At 50.1% G+C, this 21,270-nt stretch overlaps 1 protein-coding gene across 1 annotated transcript; it reads left to right on the top strand.

The window, feature by feature from the left end:
* Positions 1–2,891: 2,891 nt before the first annotated feature.
* EPB42 (erythrocyte membrane protein band 4.2) lies at positions 2,892–20,695 on the top strand. The gene is given in 14 exon segments (XM_082388876.1): positions 2,892–3,116; positions 3,119–3,121; positions 4,335–4,520; positions 5,484–5,714; positions 8,546–8,664; positions 9,590–9,694; positions 10,581–10,758; positions 11,329–11,467; positions 11,764–11,867; positions 12,636–12,878; positions 13,921–14,220; positions 16,999–17,153; positions 18,273–18,406; positions 20,246–20,695. Coding segments are annotated over 14 exon segments (2,154 nt in total). The 5' UTR covers positions 2,892–3,022; the 3' UTR covers positions 20,409–20,695.
* The last annotated feature ends 575 nt before the right edge of the window (positions 20,696–21,270 follow it).

Here is a 21,270-nt window from a genome sequence, read left to right as displayed (position 1 = left end):
CCAAAGCAATCTACAGATTCAATGCAATCCCTATCAAACTACCACTGGCATTTTTCACAGAACTAGAACAAAAAATTTCACAATTTGTATGGAAACACAAAAGACCCTGAATAGCCAAAGCAATCTTGAGAACGAAAAATGGAGCTGGGGGAATCAGGCTCCCTGACTTCAGACTATATTACAAAGCTTCAGTAATCAAGACAGTTTGGTACTGGCACAAAAACAGAAATATAGATCAATGGAACAGGATAGAAAGCCCAGAGATAAACCCACACACATATGGTCACCTTATCTTTGATAAAGGAGGCAAGCATATACAGTGGAGAAAAGACAGCCTCTTCAATAAGTGGTGCTGGGAAAATTGGACAGGTACATGTAAAAGTATGAAATTAGAACACTCCCTGACACCATGCACAAAAATAAACTCAAAATGGATTAAAGACCTAAGTGTAAGGGCAGACACTATCAAACTCTTAGAGGAAAACATAGGCAGAACACTCTATGACATACATCACAGCAAGATTCTTTTTGACCCAGCTCCCAGAGAAATGGAAATAAGAACACAAATAAACAAATGGGACCTAATGAAACTTCAAAGCTTTTGCACAGCAAAGGAAACCATAAACAAGACCAAAAGACAACCCTCAGAATGGGAGAAAATATTTGCAAATGAAGCAACTGACAAAGGATTAATCTCCAAGATTTACAAGCAGCTCATGCAGCTCAATAACAAAAAAACGAACAACCCAATCCAAAAATGGGCAGAAGACCTAAATAGACATTTCTCCAAAGAAGATATACAGATGGCCTACAGACACATGAAAGAATGCTCAACATCATTAATCATTAGAGAAATGCAAATCAAAACTACAATGAGGTATCATCTCACACCGGTCAGAATGGCCATCATCAAAAAATCTAGAAACAATAAATGCTGGAGAGGGTGTGGAGAAAAGGGAACACTCTTGCACTGTTGGTGGGAATGTAAATTGATACAGCCACTATGGAGAACAGTATGGAGGTTCCTTTAAAAACTACAAATAGAACTACCATACGACCCAGCAATCCCACTACTGGGCATATACCCTGAGAAAACCATAGGTCAAAAAGAGTCATGTACCAAAATGTTCATTGCAGCTCTATTTACAATAGCCAGGACATGGAAGCAACCTAAATGTCCATCGACAGATGAATGGATAAAGAAGATGTGGCACATATATACAATGGAATATTACTCAGCCATAAAAAGAAATGAAATGGAGGTATTTGTAATGAGGTGGATGGAGTTAGAGTCTGTCATACAGAGTGAAGTAAGTCAGAAAGAGAAAAACAAATACCGTATGCTAACACATATATATGGAATCTAAAAAAAAAAAAAGGTTCTGATGAACCTAGGGGCAGGACTGGAATAAAGACACAGATGTAGAGAATGGACTTGAGGACACCGGGAAGGGGGAAGGGTAAGCTGGGACGAAATGAGAGAGTGGTATGGACTAATATATACTACCAAATGTAAAATAGCTAGCTAGTGGGAAGTAGCCGCATAGCACAGGGAGATCAGCTCGGTGCTTTGTGACCACATAGAGGGGTGGGATAGGGAGGGTGGGAGGGAGACGCAAGAGGGAGGAGATATGGGGATATATGGATATGTATAGCTGATTCACTTTGTTATACAGCAGAAACTAATACACCATTGTAAAGCAATTATACTCCAATAAAGATGTTTCAAAACAAAACAAAAGGGCTTCCCTGGTGGCGCAGTGGTTGAGAATCTGCCTGCCAATGCAGGGGACACGGGTTCGAGCCCTGGTCTGGGAAGATCCCACATGCCGCGGAGCGACTAGGCCCGTGAGCCACAACTACTGAGCCTGCGCGTCTGGAGCCTGTGCTCCGCAACAAGAGAGGCCGCGATAGTGAGAGGCCCGCACACCGCGATGAAGAGTGGCCCCCACTTGCCGCAACTAGAGGAAGCCCTCGCGCAGAAACGAAGACCCAACACAGCCATAAATAAATAAATAAATAAAGTTAAAAAAAAAATGCGTTGATACAACCATGTTTCACTTTAAAAACAACAACAACAACAAAACAAAACAGTAAACAGCAGAAAAATCACATTCTAACCCCATTCCCTAGCTCCCCTCCCCACAGGCAGTAGTTTCTTTTATATCCTTCTATAGGTATGCCATATATATGCAGGCCAGTCCAGCTGTGCCTGAGAGAGCTTCTGGTGACACAGTCTCAGAAGCCCAGATAAAACTCAGGAGACCAAAGAGGGCCAAATAGGAGATCCTCCCCTGTGTCGTGTCCTTGTTGACTAAACAAGTAGAAATAGGAAAGACATAAGCCCTAAGTCCCAACAGAGTTCCAAACCTTCTGGTAGAGTGTCCCAAACCCATCAGGCTTGGAAGAGGCAGAGCTCTTGCTTCTGCTTTTAGGACATTTATTTTTCACCAACAAATTCTACCCGCTAATCTCTTTCACACAGATGAATCCCGGACACACATGTTCTCTCTTTATACTATCAAAATGGCCCATGAACATCTAACAACTTGCAGCTCATGATATGTTTAGGGCCTGAATTTGGAGCTGGATATGGGCCTCCTTCCAGAGTCTTTCAATGTCATCCAGGTAACATCTCTGAGGGTCTCTTGAGGTCACTGAAGCAAGAGGCTTAGAAGTTTACCTGGGTTTCTCCAACTGTCAGATCTTCCCCCTCTCCACACCCCGCTCCAGCCTGCCAGACATACCCCTGTCTGGGCCTCCTGGCACAAGAGATAAAACGAGAAAGGGGAACTCCTAGCAGCTGGTCCAAGAGATACCAGAGGGGAAGGAGCAGGAGAGACAAACATGTGGGGAAGCACACAGGTGGAGCAGAAGGAAACTCCACTATTTACAGATTCTTAAGCCAACAAAAGTGCCTTCATCATTTTCTGTCTGGAAGACAGATTCAGAGAGGAAGCTCAGAGCAACAGTTCAAGACAGGCGTTTCCTATAGCCAAGTGGATAAGAGCAGCCTGCAGCCATGGGACAAGGTGAGCCAAGCCTGCTCTCCACAGGGCTTACTGGGCTCTCAGTAGCTCCTCCATCATTACATGTTTTCATTAAAAGAAGCAGGATGGTGGTGGAGGGGATGATGATGTGACCGTGACGGCGAGGTGGTAGTGGGTGCTGATGGTGGTGGAGGTGATGGCGGTAGGGCTATGGTGGGGGGATAGTAAATGGGTGCTGCTGCTGGTGGAGGGGCTGAGGTGTGGGGGCTGGTAGTGGGTACTGGTGGTACTGGAGGTAATGGTTGTGTGGCTCTGGTGGGGAGGGTAGTAGTCAGTGCTGGCAGCAGTGGAGATGACGGAGGTGGATTATGGTGGGAAGTGGTGGTGGGTGCTGTGGTGGCGATGGTACTGGGAGCGTGGCTATGGAGTGGCAATAGGGTAGGTTGTTGGTGGTAAACTGGTCATCATCATGATGACGGCGGTAAGATAGTGATGGTGGTTAAACGGATTTATATTCTTTATCCCAGGATCATCCTAACATGGCTCTTCTCACTGGGTTGTGGTATATCAAAGCTAAATGGGAGAGAAGGAAGGTAGGAGCCAGGGAATCCAACTAAAAGGGGCAGAGACAGACACCAAGCAAGGAAACAGGCAGCAGCAGAGAATGCAGAAATCTCAGGGGCCTCTGTTAGCACATTTACATTTACAAGTTCTCGATGTAAAGTGAGAACTGCCTGAGAGGATGTCATGATACTCACAGGCCCCCTCCTTGTAGCGTTTTTCTGGGCTGCATGGTACCACGGGTTTAATGAGCCTTTAGGTGAAAGAACCACGTGCAATCTCGAGTGAGTTGCTTCTACTCTCTGGGCCTCACTCTTCCCACCTATAAAACAAAACAATTGGGCTCAGTGATTTCAAAACCAGCTCTAAAAATTGTCTGATTCTGTTCTTAGAAAAAAAATGAGTAGGGGTGAGCAAAATTCTGGATTTTATTCATTGCTTCTGGATTGGGACCAGAAAGGTGGGTTGACAATGAGAACAAGCTTCGCTCTTATTAATAATAGTAACAGTCCTACTTAATGGGACTTACTATGTGTCTGACATGGTGCCAAGCACATTATATACATTACCTCATTTGCTTTCCACAACCCTGCAAGGAGGGATGATTGTTCTAAGGAAGAGGAAACTGAGGCTCAGAGTAGTTAAGTTACTTGCCTGAGATGGCACAGCTAGTGAGTGAGTTGAGTCAAAGATTTAAACCCTGGTCTCTGGCTCCAGCGTCTCTGCATTTACTGACGTTGTCATATTTGCCTAGTCTCCATGATTTCTTTCTTTTCACAATAGGCCTGGGGATCAAGAGCTGCGATTTCCAGGCAGCAAGAAACAATGCAGAGCACCACACCAATGACATCAGCTCCCAGCGCCTCATTGTGAGGAGGGGGCAGCCCTTCACCATCAGCCTGAACTTCTGGGCTCCAATCCGCACATTTTTGCAAACCCTGAAGAAGGTAGTCCTCATTGCACAAACTGGTGAGTGGGGCAGGCCTCGACCTCTTTGGCAGCAGGACTGGGGGTTTCTTTCTCTTGCCCACCAAGGGGCACATGGCTCACACTGCACCTGGGCCTCCAGGAGTCCTGCCCACCGGCAGGGCCTGTGAGGATGAGATAATATGCATAATAAGTAGCATTTATTATGATTCAGAAGTTGCTCAGCCGCATTATCACTAAGGGGTTCCTTTGTTGCATATATAATATCAGTTTTGTAGAAAAGTCTGAATGGGATTTAACCTAGGCTAAATATAACATTTAATTGCTACTACTTGCTGAATCTGTACTATATGTCAGATATTGAGCCAAGGGCTTTACATGCAATATCTCATTAAAACCTCACATCGGGGGCTTCCCTGGTGGTGCAGTGGTTAAGAATCCTCCTGCCAATGCAGGGGACACAGGGTTTGAGCCCTGGTCCAGGAAGATCCCACATGCCACAGAGCAACTAAGCCCGTGTGCCACAACTACTGAGCCTCCACTCTACAGCCTGCGGGCCACAACTACTGAGCCTGCGAGCCACAACTACTGAGCCCATGTGCCACAACTACTGAAGCCTGCGTGCTTAGAGCCCACACTCTGCAACAAGAGAAGCCACTGCAATGAGAAGCCCACACACTGCAACGAAGACCCAACGCAGCCAAAAATAAATAAATAAAATAAATAAATGTATTAAAAAAAAAAACACCTCACATCAGCCCTATGAAAGAGGTATTATTACTACACCCATGTTATACACTATGAACCTTTTCTAGATACAGGTCCATGAGTGCTGAAGACCTGTGCTCTCCCATCACCCTTTACTGCCTCCCATTCCTGGATGGGCTGCTTTCATTCTCCTCCTAATCTAATTTTCACTTGCTCCATCTTTGTGATACTTCACTTTGTTACTCTGAGTTGTGGCAAAGAGGTCCAAATGACCAATTCATCTCTGTGTGACTGCAGGAGATCAGCCTTCCAAGGCCAACCGGACCCAAGCCACGTTCTCAATTTCCAGTCTGGGGGACCGGAAGTGGTGGAGTGCAATGGTGGAGGAGAGAGATGACCAGTCCTGGACTATCTCTATGACCACACCCGCAGACGCTGTCATTGGCCACTACTCACTCCTGCTGCAGGTTTCGGGCAGGAAGCAATGCCTGGGCCAGTTCACGCTGCTCTTTAACCCCTGGAGTCGAGGTGAGTTTGGACCTCGGCCAGCCTGGGCTGCAAAGGACTCAAGGCCCCGGAGCTGGGGTGAGACCGCTCCAGGCCTCAGGGCCCAGCTCCCTCTAGGGCAGCACCAGCACTCAGCTCCCGTGGTGCCTGCTCCCTGGATGAATGGCCTCTCAGACCCAGGGTCCTCTCTTGGGGTCACCTTGGACCAGGGCTTCCCACTGAGAGCAGAGGCTTGTCTGGTGCTGGCTCAGGCTATTTGGTCACAGGAGCTGAGACTCACTGAGATGACCCCAGGAGAACTACCCTCTGTTATAACAGGACAGGGGCCAAGAGCTGGAAAGTGCTTCAGGAAAAGAGGCGACCTGAGGGAGAGGCTTCTCTGTTCCCTCCCTGGGCTCCCAAAGTCTGTCTCCAGGGTGAATCCAGGTTTTGTGGGACCTGAAGTTTATATAACTTGGGGGACCCTCTTTCAGAAAAAGAACACAGAATTTTGAATTGCTAAGGCTCCTCCCTGGGCTTATAGGGGTCTGTACTGGTGGGGGGCCCAAAGCTTCAGCTTCAACTTCACAGTAAATCTTCCTTTCTGCGCTCTCTGCTTCCCTCCACTTGTTAGTTCTGTCCTTACTACAGACTGCTGGGCTCTCTCCACACTGACCTATCCAAATATCTGCGTGGAGCAACAAATCAAACAGCCAGCCTCCCTAGCTCAGCAGCCTCTGGGTGGACTTCCTGGGGTCAGGTGGCCTCCAGTGGCCACCTCTGGCAAAGCTCAGCTCTAGCTGTCGGGACTGTTTCATCTAGAAAAGACATCAGACATGGCTGACGTGCTCCAAACGGGAGCTAAGAGAACATTTCCTCTTCCTGCCCATTCTGAAGACTGAATCTGTCTTCCCTTTAGAATTTTCCACCCCCCACCTTAAACCTTTGTGTTCCCTGAACAGTTGTTTGGGGGACGGGAAAAGTTTCCTCCTGCTTGCCTGTCCCTGCTACGCCAGACAAGCCTTTTCCTTTCACGACCTCATTACGAGGCAGGGCTGGGAACAAGGGGAAGTGGAAGAAATCTTACCAGGTTCCTGCACCCCAGTACCTGATGCCCTTTCTATATGGCACCTGAATCCCAGTGAGCTCCCTATCTCCACTTCTTTTGCCCAGGCTGGGGTTCTGCAGTACCCCCTCTTTCAGGTGGCCCTGTCTCTCCTCAGTTCAGGCCCTTTGCTTCTGCTCCAAGGGGTTTGGCAGGTTGAACAATGGATGGGAACTAGTGTCCATTGAGGTGCCCTTGTCCCATGTGGGTGAGTGTGGATTCAGGGCCCCTTCAGCTGGGGGAGGCCCCATGGCTCTCCGTACACTGAAAGACCCTCAAGCCATTTCCCTCCAAAACTGAGGCTTTAGTGTACCCGCCTCGCTGACTCTGAGCCCACAGCCAGAGCTAGACCCTGATGGCCAGAGCAAAGACACAGCAAAGACAGTTCTGGGACAGTGCTTGGTTCAGAGGGAGCTCACAGTCTTGACTCAGTGCCAGGATTCCTGCCTCCATGCCTGGCTTGTAGGGACCTGTGTAGGGAAGGCCTCTCTATGGGGGTGAGGGAGGCGTGGAGGGGGGCAGTGTCTGTCTGGCCAGGAGTGAGTTGTTGGCACTGCTCACCTGGGAGGTAAGAGATTTTCAGAGGTTATCTGGCACTCAGTCTCATCTTAGCATACTTGGAGATGGGGCTCTCCTGGATTCAAAAGGAAATTTTACATCCTGTAATGAAAGTCCTATTCATAAGCAGGGACTTTATAAAGGGGGGAGGGGCTCCACCCAAGCAGAGAAGAGGAGGGGCTGCTACTTATGCTCTGAAAATGTACTTCCCAGAGCCTGCAGGGCCTGGGGCCAAACACCTCGGTTTAAAGTGATTTCCAAAGAAGTGATGTCCAGCTGACTTCACAGACAGTACTAAGGATGGAGGGGCAGGGGCCCAGGGCTCCTTGGGCCCATAGTTCTGTGATCTTCTGTCCCAGGTTTTTCAGGGATTCCTGATTTCTAATATGCCATCCTTCTTTTACTTTGAGTACCCTCATCCCAGTTGGATGCCTGGGGGATGGTTTGGAAATCCTCTTCTCTTTCTAGTCCCCAGGAACTAGTCTCCCACCCCCCACTTCACCCCTAGCACCAGGCAGAGGGAGACACTTGGCAAGCAGAGCAGGTCCCTCTGCTGCTCCCAGCTTCCTAGAGTGGGTGATGGCCTCCTTAAAGCCCCCACCCTCCTCATGATCCCCAGCCCAACCCTTGGATGGAGACAGCTGGAGAGGCAGCGGGGAGAGACCATAGGAGTCCCAGACCCACTTGGACACCCTGGGTGGAAACTAATGCTCTGGCTACCGCTCCACACAGGCCCACCGCTGCCCCTGACCCTGCTCATCTTCCCTTCGGTGCATGCCTGTCAACACGTTTGATTGGTTTTTCTGAATCACTTTTTTTTTTCGTTTGAACTTGTGAGAGAGACATAACAGGCCCCCTGGGAAGCTCCCTGGGCTGTTGCCAAATTCTCTTGGTTCAGTAGCACTCTGGCTGCAAGTATCTTCAGGAACCAGTAGGCCTTTTAAGGTTGGCTTGTTCCTGTTGGCTGGCTGACCATGAAGGCCACCGTGGCTGATCCAGGGACTCTGACCCCCTTCCCCAGTCTCACCAGAGAGGAGCCTGGATCCCAGTGTGGGGTGAAAAGAGGGGGTTCCTCCTCAGTCCCCATCAGGCCTGGAGCTGAAGAGAAGGCCTGCAGCTGAGTCTCACCTGAGCATGGAGGGCAGAGGCCTGGAGGTGGAGGGCAAGCCCAGTATCCCACAGAGCCTCATCCCTGCCTGCTTCTCTTCAGAGGATGCTGTGTTCCTGGCGAATGAAGCTCAACGCAGGGAGTACTTGCTGAACCAGAATGGCCTCATCTTCCTGGGCACGGCTGACTGCATCCAGGCTGAGCCCTGGGACTTTGGCCAGGTACGGGGGCCCCCGGGGAAGCCTGGGGGACAGTGAGTGTCCCATAACCTTCAGTACTCAGGTCAAACAGAGTGGGCAGGTCCAAAATCCCCTGGTCATGAGGCCATTTCTTTATGCAGTTTCAGCCCCGTGGTACCTCTCTTCCCTCAGAGCCACACTAGACCATCCTCCACAGCTTCCAGAGTTATCTTCCTAAAGACGACGCAAATCAAACCTCTGTTAAATCCCCACCACCTACAGGATAAAAAACAAATCCCCTGGCTTGACACACAAGGCTCTTCACAGCCAGGCCACTGCTTTCCTTTCCCCAAGAGCCACCCCATGCTCCAGCCCCTGGCCATCCCTTGAATGTGCAGGCTGAATGTTCCCTCTGCCAGGAATACCTTCCCTCCCTTAACCCCTGGAAAACTCCTACCCATCTTTTAAGGCCCTCTGAAAGCCTCTCCCAGCCCCCAGAGGCAGAGTGACTCTCTCCAGTGTGCTCCCTGGGTTGGCATCTCTCCTAGAGCCCTGGCCGCGTTGCTGAGATCTGTAGCCTAAGCGGCCACATGTCCCCCTCCCTCCTAACCCCGGGCTCCTCAAGAGTGGGAGCTGCCGTCTAACGTGCCCCCACACAGGACTGCCCTGTCAGGGGCGGTGGGAGCAAATGACATGCAAAACGATAGAAATGAAAGGACTCGACACAGCCCTGGAGCTCAAGAGCTCACACTATCAGGAGTCAGACAGCAGAAGAGGCAAAGGGCTGGAGTGCCGGGCGCAGGGACCAGGCAGCCCTGGGGGCAGAGGGAAAAGCCAGAACTCCCGAGGGGGCAAGGCAGGAAGGAGTGGCGCCTGAGTCTGGAGAAGGATGAGGGGACGGGGTTGACTTGTGGGAGGAATGCCTGACCTGCACACCCGCCATCATGGCCCTGTGTGGTCCTTATAGTTCGAGGAGGATGTCATCGACCTCAGCCTGGACTTACTGAACGTGGACAAGCGGGTGGAGAAGTGGGGCAACCCCGTGCATGTGGCCCGTGTCTTGGGTGCATTGGTGAGTGAGGACAGGGTCGGGAGGGGGAGGCAATGAGAGGGCAGCCCTCTGACAGAGCTGTCCCACCTCTATGGCCCTGGCAATCTTCAAATCACAAATGGTCCCCTCCTCCCAGGGTGTGGGGGACAGTCCGTGAAGAAGGTTCTGAGCGAGGAGGGGAGGACAGTAGCATCCACAGGGGAGAGAAAAGCACAGGGAGGTGTCATCCCTCAGGACACAAGCCAGCAAGGACTAAAGCTGGCCTGGATTTCCTTGGAGTGCTCCCCCTCCCTTCCTCCCCACCCCCAGCCCAACCTGGGGGCTTAGGTCCCTAGGAGGAAGGGGGTCAGGTCCATCTTACCCAGTGTTTGCTGCTAAGGTGGTCAAAGGAATTTGTTCTCATTTCTAAATTATTCCCATGAAGGTAGCTTGGTGCTTTCCTGTTGTCCTTAAAAGTTCTCTCACAGGAATAACGTGTTCCGCGTTTCCTCATGTGGCTCCGTCCACCCCTCTGAAGAGCTGGTGAGGGACAGGGCCAGCCTGCGAGGAGGAGGAAGCTTGGGATGCGTGGGCCTCGAGGCCCCAGGTGCAAACACTTACAAGGAACGGGCGCCAGGCAGGCCAAGGAGCGGCGAAGGCGCTCCCCCGAGGGGCAGCCCTCCTGCCGCTCTTGTGTCCTGAGTTTTGTTTTTCACTACGGTCCATGAACCCCTGCTTCCGGAGGACTTGTTAAAAAGGAGGATTCCCAGGAATTCCCTGGCGGTCCAGTGGTTAGGACTCAGGGCTTTCACTGCCCAGGGAGACGCAGGTTTAACAAGTTCCAGGTGATTGCCCTGCAGCTGGTCTGTTCCCCACGCTTGGAGAACTGTGATGAGCCCTCCTTGCCCACCCACATCTCCCCAAACAGCTGCACATTCTCAAGGAGAAGAGTGTCCTGCCCACCCCGCAGATCCAGACCACCGAGGAAAGGGCCTTGCTGAACAAGCGCCGGGGCAGCGCGCCCATCCTGCGGCAGTGGGTCAAGGGCCGGGGGAGGCCCGTGTATGACGGTCAGGCCTGGGTGTTGGCCGCCGTTGCTTGCACAGGTACAGCGCAGGCTCGCCTGCCGCGCCCCAACGTCCCCTTGGCGTCCGCGCAGTGTCTGCCCTGCTTCTTGGGTTGCCACTCCTCCACCCCGCAGCGCTTCCCCGCCTCCATCACACCCATTACTGCTCCCGGTGCGCCGTCTGGCCAAGAAACCGGCCACTTATCCCCCACCTCCCAACCAGCTGCAGCTCCTTTCGCCCCTTCGGCAAAGTTGGGCCCATCTGGCGAGCTCCGCTCCCAAACTGACTTCTCCCCGGAGCTTCCCCCGCCCCTGCCCCAGGAAAGCGAGCCCTGTTGTGTATCCCGTAAGCCTCCCTCCGCTGTGGACTCTGCCTGCTGTGTAACTGGTTTGTTCCTCATTTCTGGGCCTTCATATGGCCTGGATCTGGCTGGTGTCAATTCTAACTTTCCGGTGCCTGTGTCCCTTCTCTTTCCACAATGTTGCCTGGCATTTAAGATAGTGAAAGCGCCCGGTGTCCAGAGGAGACCCTGAAAACGCTAGCCGTATACCCTGCCCCCCACATCCCAGGCCCCTCTGGTGCCCTGACCCCCTGCCCCCTTCCGTGCAGTGCTGCGAGGCCTGGGAATCCCTGCCCGCGTCGTTACCACGTTCACCTCAGCCCAGGGCACTGGCGGGGGCCTGCTGGTCGATGAGTACTACAATGAGGAGGGGCTTCAGAATGGACAAGGCCACAGAGGCAGAATCTGGTGAGAAGCCCGAAGGGGATGAGGTCCCAGACCTGGAAGGGCTCCAAGCCCGCGGGGTGTCACCCATGGGAACCCCCCACCCCCAAGTGGCCCTGCTGAGAGTAGGCCTTCAAGACTCTTGAAGGCAGGATGCTGATGGTCAGGGTGAGTTGTGGAGTGCACGCCCCTTCCCAGGAGTGTTGCAACCACTTTTATGCAGCATCCGCCTATCCCCCTAGTAACAGCTCTGTCATTTCTAGGACCGCTTCGGGACTCTTTTTTTTCCCCACTTGAATTGTTTCCTTTGCTACCTTCAGGATCTTCCAGACTTCCACGGAGTGCTGGATGGCCCGGCCTGCTCTGCCCCAGGGTTATGACGGATGGCAGATTCTGTACCCAAGTGCTCCTAATGGAGGTGGAGGTAAAGCCTGGGCATGGGCCCAGGACTGCCCTGGGCTGCACAGAGCTGCATGAGGACAAGGAGTCCTTCAGAGAGGAAACAGGGGCAGCAGGTGGTCCAAAGGGGGTCTGCATCCCCTAAAACAGGAGAAGCGCCAGGAATGATAGTGACCAGCAGAATGCTGACCTGATGCCCGCAGGCTCAAGGGAACAAAGGTGTTAGCCATCTTGGCCCCAAGGTCTCAGGGAGACTAGCCCTCCTCAGGGCAACAGGTGAGGGAGCTGAGTCTCATGGAAGGGCACAGGTCTTAAGACAGCTTGTAGAGTGGGACTTCTGGGGTTCTGGATGTGGATAAAGAGGATATCAGGATAGCCTCAAGCTCAGAAAAGGAATCTTCAGGAGTTATAAAAGGATGGCTCTTCCTTTCCCAGGAACAGAACTGTCACAGAGCCTGGCACATAGGAAGTGCTCAGCAAAGGCAACCTATTCCTATCATGTCTGTAGTCAAGCTGGCTTAGGAACTCCCGTGTACTCTGTACCTCTGAGGTTATTACCCGTCCAGTTTCTGAGAGGGCTCCTGCCATAGGCCATGACCAAAGAGTGTTGTCACTAAATAGTGAGTTTCACCTCAGCAGTGCCCTCTCAGAAACCCTGCCTAGTGCCCACCTCTGACCTTGATCCCAGGGGAGGGACAACAGGGCATAGGATGGGGACTGCTGTTGGGCGGCTCTGACCCAAGCTGAGGTCTGGGCATGGTTCCTCTCGCTCACCGACCTTTCTCTCCCCCAGTCCTGGAGGCCTGTGATCTGGTCCCAGTCAAAGCGGTCAAGGAGGGGACGCTGGGGCTGACCCCTGCAGTATCAGACATTTTTGCCTCGATAAATGCCTCGTGTGTGGTCTGGAAGTGCCATGAGGATGGGACACTGGAGCTGACCGACTCCAACACTAAGTATGTTGGCAACAGCATCAGCACCAAGGGTGTGGATTGTGACCGCCGTGAGGACATCACGCAGAACTACAAGTATCCTGAAGGTACTGGGCAGAGGAGGGCCCCGCAACAGCAACAGGAGGCAGAGCGTGCGCCAGGCACACGCAGGCCAAAGAGAGGGCCTTTCCCCACCATCTGAAACAGGATTTCTCAGCCCTGTTTGATATCATTCACACTTTGGACTGGCTAACTTCCTTGTGGAGGGCTGTGCACCACAGGACATTCAGCAGCATTCCTGGCCTCTATCCACTAGATGCCGACCCCTCCTCAACCACTGCCACCAGTTGTGACAACCAGAAATGTCTCCCAACATTTCCAGATGTCCCCTGGGGGCACAACTGCCCCCAGTTAAGAACCACTGCTATACAACAGCACAGTTAATAGCAAGCCCAGCTGCCAAGAGATGTTCTCTCTCTTCTGCTCTCCTTCAACACCCCTCCAACCTGATTTGGAGCCCACCACTGCACTGTCCACCCATTTATCCAAACAAGAAGGCTTGCACTGTCCTTGAGTCTCCCCCATGACCACCCCACTGTACTCTCACACCCATCGCCTCATCTCCTTCCCCATTGCCTGTAGGTCATCCAGGGCCTCATCATCTCTCGTCTAAAGTATTGCAGCAGCCTCCTAACTAGACCCCCGCCTCCAGTCTCCCCATCATTATTCGATTTTCAACTTACAGTTTCCAGAATGAGCTTCCCAAGACACAAATATAATTATGTTACAGAATATTCCTGTTCCAGAATATTCCATGGCCTCCATTGCCCTTGGAATAAGTCCAAACTTCTTCACTTAGGAAGATTCAAGTCCCTGCAACTTGTACAAAAACTAGCTCTCTCACCGTTCAAGGGGCAGATTCATAGCACTTGAAGAACTTGATCCCTGAGTGGCTTGGAAGAGATACACTGTATCTGTGATGGGTCTAACACATCTTTTTTTAGCTAAATACGGACCTAGAGGTTTGCAAAGCTCTTGTGGCTTTGGCATTTGAGCAGCAGCGGGGAAATGAACCTTAATCCTGGGCTGCTATTAGAAGGGTCTACACCTGCTGGGTAAGAGGCTTGCTTTGTTTATTCCATTCTTCAGGATCTCTTCAAGAAAAAGAGGTGCTGGAGAAGGTCCAGGAAAACAGAATGAAACATGGGAAAGACGATGGCATCCATCCTCCCAGTCTCGAGACTGATGATCCTCTACATTTCTTCTTGGAAGCACCCAGCTCCCTAGCCCTGGGAGGGGATGCCCGGTTCTCTGTGAACTTGTTAAACCCTAGTGACCATGACAAAGAAGTGCAGCTGGCCGTTGGGCTGCAGGCAGTGTACTACAATGGTGTCCTTGCTGCCAAGCTCTGGACGAAGAAGCTTGTCCTTACACTCAGTGCCAACTCAGGTAACTCTCTACGGCCCCCCCTCCCCAGACACTCCACACACCCAGCTCCCACCCTGGGCAGGCAGCAGCTTTATAGCACCCCCTGCAGATCTGAAGAGATAGCATCTAGCCCCTGGTGTGCCCTCTCTCTCTTTTTCTCTCTCTCTCTTTCTCATTCAACACATATTTATTGAGCTTCACACAGGGAAAAAACCCCACAATTCTGATTGCAGTTATATAAGCAAACAGACAGTGTAAGAAGCAGTGTAAGAAGTGTTTGATAAGGTAGACAGAGCACAATGGCGGGTTAGCGTCTTACCCAGGCTGGAGCAGGCTGCCCCCAGGTAAATCGGGCTGCCCTCGGTCTTGAAGGTTGAGTAGGACAGTGTCAGACAGAAAAGTGGGTCATGGGCATTCCAGGAAGAAGGGACATATGCTCAGGTTCTTCCTCCTCCTTCAGATTCTTATTTAATTGATTTGGGATGGGATCCAGACACTGGTATTTTTTCAGAGCTCCCTGGGTTATTCTAGGGTTGAAATTCCCTGGACTACAGCAGTTGTTCTCCAACTTTGCTACCTATCAGAACCACCTGGGGGAAGTTTGATGCTCAGCCTGCACCCCAGACCAATTAAGTCAGAAACTCTATGGTTTGGCCCAAACATCAAAAAAAATTTAAAGTCCTTGGGTGATTCCGATGTGTAGGCAAAGAGAATCAGTGGAATAGTGCTTGTCTACATGATTGCAGCAGCCTCCTGACCGGTCCCCCTGCCTCCACTCCCTCCACCCTGTTCCCTTCCCAAGGGAGGGAGGGATGGAGTGGGGGAGTGGTGTGAGAGCTGGACAAGGCCAGATCATGAAAGGGCCTGTAGATCCTGCTGAGGAGTTTGGGTTTTGTTCTCTGGGCAGTGGGGAGCTGGTGGCAGGTTTTAACCAGGGGAGTCAATGTGATCAGAAATTCATTTTAAAAAAAGAACTTTGGGCAGAATGGAATGGAAGGGGTTGTATTAGAGTCGTGGTTCTCAACCTTGGCTGCACGTTAAAATCCCCTGGGGAATTTTAAAAATACTGATGCTTGGGCCTCACCGTCAGAGTCTGTTGTAATTGATTTGGGGTGTGGCCTGGCACTGGGATTGTTTTATAAAGCTTCCCATATGATTCTAATGTACATCCAGTGTTGACAACCACTGGATTAGAGGTTGGAAGGTTTTGTAATAAGCCAAGAAATGAAGGACAAACTAAACTAGCAGCACTTTTCAAATGAAGTCATATTGAAGAGGTGGGCTAGATTGAACTCGTGTATGTGGGGAGAGGGCGCTTCCAGTTTGGGTGAGCCTCTAGAATAGGGCAAATGGGGAAGAGCAGGTTTGGGGAGAAAGATGTTAAGTTCTGTTTGTGGCATGTTGGATTTGAAAGCCCGTAAGACATCCAAGCTGTGACGGCCAGTAGGCAGCTGGAAACCTAAACCTGGTACGCAAGATAAAGGCCTGGATGGGGGTGGGGGGAGTGGGAGAGGACTGGGAAAAGACGAGAGGGTGAGGAGGAAACCCAGGCAGCACCAGCATGTTGGGGTGCAGGGGTCAGTCAGGGAAAGAGCAGAGTGAGAGACTGAGAAGTGAAAGAGAGGATGGGGGCACAAAGCAAGGTCAGTAGAGAGGCCATGAGAGGTCAGGGCTGAAAAACATCCACTGACAGAGTGGTCTGACAGAGAAGCAATGGCAAAGACCAGGTTCCTGGGGCTTAAACAGATTGAGAGTTGAGGAAGTGAGACAAGGTGTGCGGTCCTTCCTGGAAGAATGGATGGAAAAAGAAGGGAGACCGGGTGGTAGTCAGCCAGGGACACTGGGGAGGAGGGTATTCTTTGTTTTCTTTTAAGATGAGAAACAGCAGAATCCGCTTACAGGCTGAGGAAGAATCAGCAGAGAGAAAGAGACGGAAACCTCAGGAGAGATGGGTTATAATTGATGGTGCAACCCTTGGGGAAATGACAGGCAACTAGAATAATTATAGCTCACATTTATCGAGCACTTATTTTTGGCAAACATGGTGTTAAGTGTTCTATATGCATCATCTCATTTATCCTCATAACGACCTTATGAGGCAGGCACCATTGTTATCCCACTTTACAGATGAGGAGACCGAGACACAGAGGGTTAAATAATTTGCCCAAAGTTACACAGCTAAGCAGTGGTGGGGTCAGGGTGGGGCACTGATTTAAAAAGCAAAGGACTGGACTTGGGCAGGGGGGATGCCTGACCCTCCGGGGGGCTGGGGGGGGTGGTTAACAGCAGGGGTAGATGTCTATGTCTGTAGGTTGGGAATGAGAACATGAGCTCCAGAGGCTTCCTCAAGGACGAAGGATGGCTTCATTTTCTCTGCAAAAGGGAAAGAGGAGAAGCAGAGAAGGGGAGGGGACTAAGCATACATATATTCAGCCACGGCTGGGTGGCAGGTCTGAGACCAGCACTTAATGACTGTCTCGTGAACCACAAGCCGTCCCGCCAGGTAGGCGTTATTATTAGACAAGGAAACAGGCTCCAAGAGCTTCACTTGTTCTAGTTCACAGGGGTCCTTTCCCCAGCCCTGTGGAGGTGGTCCGTCAAGAGTGTTAGTGGCGGCGGTGATGGTGGTCATGGGTGGGTTCTTGACTGAGTTCAGTTCTGAAATTGCTGTGAGGAATGAGGCATCTTTCTGGCTTCAGTGAGGTCCCGACTCCTTTGCGTTGTGTGTGAAACTACTGCTTGTTTCCAGGGCGCATGCACTCACCCCTGGGCGTTGACTCCACCTGTCATATGTTTCAGCTGAGAAAATCTCCACCTTCCTGTCCTTCTCCAATTTTAAACAAAACCCGCCAGAGAATAGTTTCCTCAGACTCACCGCTATGGCAACACACTGCAGCCCTACCTGCTTTGCTCAGCAAGACATCGCCATTTGCAGACCACACCTTGCCATCGAGGTAGGCACCAGTCCTTCCCCATATCACTGGCGTTTGCCGCTACTCAGGTCCCCGTTTCAGAAGGCACCGAGCCCCTCAAGCGTCAGAGCAGGTGACCGTGCTGAAGAACTACCAGGAAACGCTGGGTTGAGTGCTCCTTCTCTCGAAAGAGATGGTTTCTTATACATGCTATTAAGGTTTAAATCTTCCAACTTTAGTTCAGATTAAGTAAAGTTTTCTAAAATTGGGGTCTTCCCAGTTGCTGCCTCCATACTTACAGAGATAATAACAGCCTATGTTTATTTAGCACTTTGTACATGTGCCAATGTATTTTCACCTCTTTTACTTCTTTTAATACAAAAGCCCCGGGAGGTGGAATTGTTCCCATTGTTCAGAGGAGGAAACAGTCCCAGAGAGCATCATGCCCACAATCACAAAAATAGGACATTTTAGAGGCTTACGGCTCTTGGTCCAGTCCTCTTTCCACATGTCTACCCAGACCAAAACGAATGTGACCTGGTCTCTGCCCTGGAGGAGGTTATTACAGTTGGGCAAGGGAGACACAACGTGCGGTCTTTTATGTCAGAGCTTTAGGAGAAGTACAAAATTGCTCTGGGACAAGTGAAGTAAAGGGGATTAATTCCAGCTGGTGGGTTTGGGGAAGACTTCATGGAGGATGTGGCATTTGTGTTGGGCCTTGAAAAATGCGTAAGCTTTCAGTGCAGAGGTGGGGGAAGGCCGTTGCAGACAGAAGGCTGTGTAAAGAGGCCCAAAGGAGGGGAGCCTGAGGGGTGCGTTGAGGCTGCGAAAGTGCCCAAAGAGACTGGGGTGTCTTGCAGTCAGGGGAGGAACAAATGAGCCTGCGGGTAGATTGGGGGCAGATCAGGAAGGGCTCTGAATGCCAACCGAAGCTGGATTCTGAGGACAATGGGAAACCCTCCAAAGTTTCTAAGTGAGGGAAAGGCACCATCAGAGGTTGTCAGTGATGGGTCAAGCGTGAGAGTAAATGCAGGAAGAGCAGGTAGAGGGGTGGGGAAGTCAGCTGTGGAGTTTGGGTGAGGATGGCAGAGCTAGGAGAGTAACTGAGGAGGCTTCAGGGAGGGTGGCCAGGAGGGGAAGGAGTGACTGCATCTCCCACAGATGCCAGAGACAGCAGAGCAGCATCAGCCCCTTACGGCCTCAGTCAGCGTCCGTAACTCCTTAGATGCTCCCATGAAGGGCTGTGTGATCTCCATCTTCGGAAGGGGACTCATTCACAGAGAGAAGAGCTACAGGTAAGAGACCGCAAGCTTCTCAACCCACAAAAAACATCTCAACTGGTCAGAAAGGCAGGAACCCAAGATCGATGACTGTCTTTTTGCTTTGTCTATGGAGACAGAGCAAACACTTGCCAGAGTTGAACTAAAGGATTAGGGCCTCTCTCATCCTGGGGCCACCAATGTGGGTACAGGAGTGACAGAGGAGGCTCTGTGCCTCTCGGGCACCTGACGCTGGCCGCGGCCCTGGTCACACAGGGAGAGCCTGGGTATTGCTGGTGGATGCAGGCGAGGGGGTTAGGGCTGGGGGGGAGGGAACGCCACAGGGAGGGTAGGCTGCCTCTCAGTGAAGCCAGAGAGCTGCATCCTACTAGTGACACCACAATACAGAATTTTGTTTATTTACGCATTCTCTTTTACTCCTATTCCCTACCCCCATTCCCACTACCACTCTTCATATCCTTTTTTTAGTATGTATAAAATGAGTACTGTTGCTTCATGAGTACTGTATTTTTAACTTACGTAAATGGTGTTACGTCTAATTCTTTTTCTTGCTTTTCACTCAGAACTATGTTTTTACGATTCATCCACATGTCAAGTCCATTGCTTCTGCTGCATATTACTCCACCGTGTACACCCCCCACTTCCTACCACGCCACTCCACAGCGCCTCCAACTCTCGGACACTACAAATATACGTCCCCTTACATACTCGCTTGAAAATTTGTGGGAGGTGGGGGGAAATACACGCAGGAATGGAGTTGCTGAGACATAGGATATGACCTGGTTTGATCACGTGCTATCAGATTGGCTTGCATAATGGCTCCAAGAGTCTACAACTCCCTCCAGCAGTACTTGACAGTTTCTATCTTCCTGCCATTCCTCCACTCTTGGCAATACCCAGCTTTCTCTTTTTTTCCAGTCTAACAGGATAAGGTAATATCTCATTATTGTTTTAATTTACAACTCTTCATATGTTTATTAGCCTTTTCCATTTCCTCCTCTGTATAGTTTTTTAACTTTGCCCACCTTTCTTTTGGTGTTCCTGCCTTTTTCCCTTGATTTGTGTGTGTGTGTGTGTGTGTGTGTGTATATACACAAACCCTGTATAGTCTAGATTAGTGCCTTGTTGGTTTTAGATGTTATATCTTCGTTCATTATTGCTCCTTCTCTCATGATGTCCACGGCATCCTCTGCTGAATACATACATACAGTTTAGAGTTCACAATGCCTACTCCTACCACCCCTGAGGTCCCTGACAGGTTGTCTGGTTGTTGAGCCACTGCCTCAGCCTCAAGAAACTCAGTGGGCCAGTCTTGCCCATAAGTTGAGAGGAGGGACTACCAACATTTAACCAGACTTCTGTGTTCTCCCAGCTCAATTGTGGGGCAAAGCTCCTCAAAAAAATCTGCACCATTCCCTCAGTCAACATAAGAAGGTCCACAGGCAGACCAGAAGGTTGCTGATAGGGCTCCAAAACACCACCTGTTGACATACTTTCATCTCAATATGCCCACTGGACCCACTGCAGTTAGCAATGAGGGTTCCAAAACAGCCTTCCCCAACATACTATTACTAAGAACGGGACCAGACTGAAGTCACAGGTGATAAATGAAACAACAGATGCAGCTTGGAAGCCCTTAGAATAGGATGTTTCTCTTCTCAAACATACAACTGCTCACCATAGGAGGCTCCTGCCTTCCATCCCCTTCAAACCTCCTCTGTTTCAACAGCAAGGTACTTGGATGTTTATTTCTTCAGAGTCCACCTCTTTAAGCAGGTAAGGATCAGAGTCACTGGGACCAGCAAAGCAATGACCCTGGGACAGAACTAGCAGCTGCCTTTTCCTTTATTTCAGATTAAGTTCGGTGCAGTCCAGAAACACCTTGCGCACCCAACTCGAGTTCACACCAATGCGGGTGGGGCTCCAGAGGCTCACTGTGGAAATGGACTGCGACATGTTCCAGAACCTAACCAACTTCAGAAGTGTCACTGTGGTAGCCCCTGGAACTCCGGCTTAAACTTCCAGCTCCAGCATCACTCTCCCCAACCACCCCTTGAATCTACAATCTAACACCGAACGTGCTGGGAAGAGAAACTCTGCTTATCAGACGAGTGGATCTCTGTTCAGGTTGAGCAGAAGAGTGACCAAGAACAAAACCAGACTCCCAGAAATCAACAGAAAAGACGTTCATTCATTTCTGTCACCCCAGCTCAAGGCACCCATGAAGACTAGTTGTCTTAGAACGCAAACTACTGGGCTTGAGGAATAAAAAGAAGCCTTTGTAAAGGTACTCAGATAAGTAAATTCAGATTTTTTGAGTCCAGGGTTCTTCATAACCATTTACTGTTCACTAATACATACATTAATTTATAAAGGAAAAGAACCTAACAAATCATTCTTGTATTTCTGATGAAATGGGACAATATTAGCTAAAAATATGATTTTTAGGTAATCCTAAGATTACACTGACCAGTGCCATCCCTGACCATTATCCTTAAAGATCCAAAGATGACTGAAGAAAGTTATAAAACACACAGCATGAGACCTGAGCACAGAATGATCTTCTAGATTCAGCTACAGATAAGTCCTTATTAAATATTATTAAATATTAAATATCCCACAATTAAGTCTGATGTTAATAACATAAATTTGGTCCAGTAGAGAAATACACAATTATTAAGTATAAAGAAAATAGGACCTATTAAAAAAAAAAAAAAGAAAATAGGACCTATAAAGAAAGATAAAAGAACTGGACTCCTTTTGTACAGTTACAAGATTTTTGGTTTACTTACATTTTGTTGCTTTGATACTCTGTTTGATTTTAGTTCCTTTTCCTTGTAACACTTTTTAGAAGTACAGAATGGCACTTTATAAAAGTA

The sequence above is a fragment of the Balaenoptera borealis genome (assembly GCF_965194805.1).
Source record: "Balaenoptera borealis genome assembly, chromosome: 3".
Taxonomy (NCBI): Eukaryota; Metazoa; Chordata; class Mammalia; order Artiodactyla; family Balaenopteridae; genus Balaenoptera; species Balaenoptera borealis.
Note: the sequence above shows the minus strand (reverse complement) of the source record. Positions and strands in the feature narration are given on the sequence as shown.